Source organism: Neoarius graeffei, chromosome 4, assembly GCF_027579695.1.
Source record: "Neoarius graeffei isolate fNeoGra1 chromosome 4, fNeoGra1.pri, whole genome shotgun sequence".
Taxonomy (NCBI): domain Eukaryota; kingdom Metazoa; phylum Chordata; class Actinopteri; order Siluriformes; family Ariidae; genus Neoarius; species Neoarius graeffei.
The window spans coordinates 83,719,495-83,724,934 of NC_083572.1; the positions used below are offsets into that span (position 1 = coordinate 83,719,495).

The 5,440-nt window shown below is 40.1% G+C and overlaps 1 protein-coding gene across 1 annotated transcript; it reads left to right on the plus strand.

The window, feature by feature from the left end:
- Nucleotides 1-3,557: 3,557 nt before the first annotated feature.
- LOC132884623 (uncharacterized) lies at nucleotides 3,558-5,397 on the plus strand. Its single transcript, XM_060918464.1, has 2 exons — nucleotides 3,558-4,656; nucleotides 5,381-5,397. The coding sequence occupies exons 1-2, from the start codon at nucleotides 3,558-3,560 to the stop codon at nucleotides 5,395-5,397; spliced, it is 1,116 nt and encodes a 371-aa protein (XP_060774447.1).
- The last annotated feature ends 43 nt before the right edge of the window (nucleotides 5,398-5,440 follow it).

A 5,440-nucleotide genomic window follows, 5' to 3' on the forward strand; every position in this document is an offset into this window, starting at 1 on the left:
ACATCTGTCCATGAACTGAATCTCAAGAGAAGGTGGGTTATGCAGTAAGACAATGACCCTAAGCACACAAGTCGTTCTACCAAAGAATGGTTAAAGAAGAATAAAGGTAATGTTTTGGAATGGCCAAGTCAAAGTCCTGACCTTAATCCAATGGAAATGTTGTGGAAGGACCTGAAGCGAGCAGTTCATGTGAGGAAACCCACCAACATCCCAGAGTTGAAGCTGTTCTGTACGGAGGAATGGGCTAAAATTGCTCCAAGCCAGTGTGCAGCACTGATCAACAGTTACCGGAAACGTTTAGTTGCAGTTATTGCTGCACAAGGGGGTCACACCAGATACTGAAAGCAAAGGTTCACATACTTTTGCCACTCACAGATATGTAATATTGGATCATTTTCCTCAATAAATAAATGGCCAAGTATAATATTTTTGTCTCATTTGTTTAACTGGGTTCTCTTTATCTACTTTTAGGACTTGTGTGAAAATTTGATGATGTTTTAGATCGTATTTATGCTTGAAATATAGAAAATTCTAAAGGGTTCACAAACTTTCAAGCACCACTGTAAGCATAAGCTGGATGAAGTTCTTTATAACACTAGATTGGTACAGTCATTAGTCACAAAGCAAAAACATGGAAATACATATAACAGATTTACAGATATCATGATGCCTCATGAAAAATACTAGTAGCAATAATAGAGTACAGTGAATAATGCTGAGGCACACTAGTTTATGTTTAGGTAATGGAATGACAGATGAGCTCAGTCCTTGATAAACAGACACACATACATTTCCTTAGTTTTTCTCTTGATATCATGATTTGATCGAGTCCTGGCATGAAGAAGAGAGAATACAGTAAGGAATCCTCACAGCTCCAGGATCCTGAGCTCAAGTTTCTGTCTGTGTGCTGTTTCTGTGAATGCTCTCTACATGTCCAGAATGACTTTCCTCCAGGTTCTCTGGTTTTCTCCCACCTCCCAGAAATATGCTTGTGGGTATGAATGAGTGTTTGAATGTGTGCATGGTGTTCTGTAGTGGACCCGGGTTCTATGCAGGATGTCTGAAGGATTTTCAACCTTGTAGATGAAGATATAATAATTTTCTGTTTATTCTTTCACCTTCACCTTGAAATCCACGTGGTGATTAGAGCAGCCAGAGGATTAAAGCACCCAGAGGAAATCCACATGGAAATGGGGAGGATATGCCAAAGATCACACAGACAGAAACTGAAGCTAAGGTGGTACCCTGGAGTTGGGATATGGTAAATCTACAACCCTGATTCCAAAAAAGTTGGGACAAAGTACAAATTGTAAATAAAAACAGAATGCAATAATTTACAAATCTCAAAAACTGATATTGTATTCACAATAGAACATAGACAACATATCAAATGTCGAAAGTGAGACATTTTGAAATTTCATGTCAAATATTGGCTCATTTGAAATTTCATGACAGCAACACATCTCAAAAAAGTTGGGACAGGGGCAATAAGAGGCTGGAAAAGTTAAAGGTACAAAAAAGGAACAGCTGGAGGACTAAATTGCAACTCATTAGGTCAATTGGCAATAGGTCATTAACATGACTGGGTATAAAAAGAGCATCTTGGAGTGGCAGCGGCTCTCAGAAGTAAAGATGGGAAGAGGATCACCAATCCCCCTAATTCTGCACCGACAAATAGTGGAGCAATATCAGAAAGGAGTTCGACAGTGTAAAATTGCAAAGAGTTTGAACATATCATCATCTACAGTGCATAAGATCATCAAAAGATTCAGAGAAGCTGGAAGAATCTCTGTGCGTAAGGGTCAAGGCCGGAAAACCATACTGGGTGCCCGTGATCTTCGGGCCCTTAGATGGCACTGCATCACATACAGGCATGCTTCTGTATTGGAAATCACAAAATGGGCTCAGGAATATTTCCAGAGAACATTATCTGTGAGCACAATTCACCGTGCCATCCGCCGTTGCCAGCTAAAACTCTATAGTTCAAAGAAGAAGCCGTATCTAAACATGATCCAGAAGCGCAGACGTCTTCTCTGGGCCAAGGCTCATTTAAAATGGACTGTGGCAAAGTGGAAAACTGTTCTGTGGTCAGACGAATCAAAATGTGAAGTTCTTTATGGAAATCAGGGACGCCGTGTCATTCGGACTAAAGAGGAGAAGGACGACCCAAGTTGTTATCAGCACTCAGTTCAGAAGCCTGCATCTCTGATGGTATGGGGTTGCATTAGTGCATGTGGCATGGGCAGCTTACACATCTGGAAAGACACCATCAATGCTGAAAGGTATATCCAGGTTCTAGAGCAACATATGCTCCCATCCAGACGACGTCTCTTTCAGGGAAGACCTTGCATTTTCCAACATGACAATGCCAAACCACATACTGCATCAATTACAGCATCATGGCTGCGTAGAAGAAGGGTCCGGGTACTGAACTGGCCAGCCTGCAGTCCAGATCTTTCACCCATAGAAAACATTTGGCGCATCATAAAACGGAAGATACGACAAAAAAGACCTAAGACAGTTGAGCAACTAGAATCCTACATTAGACAAGAATGGGTTAACATTCCTATCCCTAAACTTGAGCAACTTGTCTCCTCAGTCCCCAGACGTTTACAGACTGTTGTAAAGAGAAAAGGGGATGTCTCACAGTGGTAAACATGGCCTTGTCCCAACTTTTTTGAGATGTGTTGTTGTCATGAAATTTAAAATCACCTAATTTTTCTCTTTAAATGATACATTTTCTCAGTTTAAACATTTGATATGTCATCTATGTTCTATTCTGAATAAAATATGGAATTTTGAAACTTCCACATCATTGCATTCCATTTTTATTTATAATTTGTACTTTGTCCCAACTTTTTTGGAATTGGGGTTTACCTCCTGCACCGATGATGATAGTCATGAAGATGATTATGAAGAAGAAGATGATGATGATGGTGATGATGAATATGATGATGGTAATTATGGTGGTGGTGATGATGTTTATGGTGGTGTTGATGGTGATGTTGATGATGATTATGTTTATGATGGTGATGATGAAGATGATGGTGATGTTTATGGTGGTGATGATGAAGAGGATGATGGTGATGTTTATGGTGGTGATGAATGTGATAATGGTGATGTTTATGGTGGTGATGATGGTGATGTTTATGGTGGTGATGAAGATGATGATGGTGATGTTTATGGTGGTGATGAATGTGATAATGGTGATGTTTATGGTGGTGATGATGGTGATGTTTATGGTGGTGATGAAGATGATGATGGTGATGTTTATGGTGGTGATGAGTATGATGCTGTTTATGGTGGTGCTGAGTATGATGTTGTTTATGGTGGTGATGAATGTGATGATGGTGATGTTTATGGTGGTGATGAATGTGATGTTTATGGTGGTGATGATGATGATGGTGATGTTTATGGTGGTGATGAGTATGATGACAAAGTTTATGGTGGTGATGAGTATGATGCTGCTGCTGCTGATGTTTATGGTGGTGATGAATGTGATAATGGTGATGTTTATGGTGGTGATGATGATGGTGATGTTTATGGTGGTGATGATGATGGTGATGTTTATGGTGGTGATGAGTATGATGCTGTTTATGGTGGTGATGAGTATGATGATGTTTATGGTGGTGATGAATGTGATGATGGTGATGTTTAAGGTGGTGATGAATGGTGGTGATGATGATGATGATGTTTATGGTGGTGATGAGTATGATGACGAAGTTTATGGTGGTGATGAGTATGATGCTGCTGCTGCTGCTGCTGATGTTTATGGTGGTGATGAATGTGATGATGATGTTTATGGTGGTGATGAATGTGATGTTTATGGTGGTGATGATGAAGTTGGTCGTGGTGATGTTTATGGTGGTGATGAATGTGATGATGTTTATGGTGGTGGTGATGATGTTTATGGTGGTGATGAATGTGATGATGTTTATGGTGGTGATGAAGATGATGATAGTGATGTTTATGGTGGTGATGAATGTTATGTTTATGGTAGTGATGTTTATGGTGGTGATGAGTATGATGATGTTGTTTATGGTGGTGATGAATGTGATGATGGTGATGTTTATGGTGGTGATGAATGTGATGTTGTTTATGGTGGTGGTAATGATGATGATGTTTATGGTGGTGATGTTTATGGCGGTGATGAATGTGATGATGGTGATGTTTGTGGTGGTGATGAATGTGATGTTTATGGTGGTGGTAATGATGATGTTTATGGTGGTGATGAGTATGATGATGTTTATGGCGGTGATGAATGTGATGATAGTGATGTTTATGGTGGTGATGAATGTAATGTTTATGGTGGTGGTAATGATGATGATGTTTATGGTGGTGATGAGTATGATGATGTTTATGGCGGTGATGAATGTGATGATAGTGATGTTTATGGTGGTGATGAATGTAATGTTTATGGTGGTGGTAATGATGATGATGTTTATGGTGGTGATGAATGTGATGTTTATGGTGGTGGTGATGAGTATGATGGTGATGTTTATGGTGGTGATGTTGTTTATGGTGGTGATGAATGTGATGTTTATGGTGGTGGTGATGAATATGATGGTGATGTTCATGGTAGTGATGAATGTGATGATGGTGATGAGTATGATGGTGATGTTTATGGTGGTGATGAATGTGATGGTGATGTTTATGGTGATGTTTATGATGAAGATCTCATCTCATCTCATTATCTCTAGCCGCTTTATCCTGTTCTACAGGGTCTCAGGCAAGCTGGAGCCTATCCCAGCTGACTACGGGCGAAAGGCGGGGTACACCCTGGACAAGTCGCCAGGTCATCACAGGGCTGACACATAGACACAGACAACCATTCACACTCACATTCACACCTACGGTCAATTTAGAGTCACCAGTTAACCTAACCTGCATGTCTTTGGACTGTGGGGGAAACCGGAGCACCCGGAGGAAACCCACGCGGACACGGGGAGAACATGCAAACTCCACACAGAAAGGCCCTCGCCGGCCCCGGGGCTCGAACCCGGACCTTCTTGCTGTGAGGCGACAGCACTAACCACTAGCCTACACCACCGTGCCGCCCATGATGAAGATGATGATGGTAATTATATGTTTGTGTCCACTTGTTTTAAGTAAAACAACTACTCATACATTTTGATTCCGAATCGATACATGGGTATTAAATTCACATTTTTAAAACCTTAATAATATATTTGTATTAATATATTTACAAACAAGTTTAAATGAGACAAGCTTTTATTATAATATTTGTTTTTTTAAGACAGAAAAATATATTATTATTATTATTATTATATATAGCCTCTCGTGTGCACATGTCTCTCTGGTAGTGGATGAGTGAATGACAAGAATATGATGTGAATATTTTCTCTCATTGCTCTAACAGGGAGCTCAGACTTTTAATCTATAAACAGCAGAGACGGACTAATTTCCAGCTTCACACATC

What these genes read in the sequence shown, in the direction of transcription:
- LOC132884623 (XM_060918464.1), top strand. Translation starts at nt 3,558, where the DNA reads ATGGTGATGTTTATGGTGGTGATGAGTATGATGCTGTTTATGGTGGTG.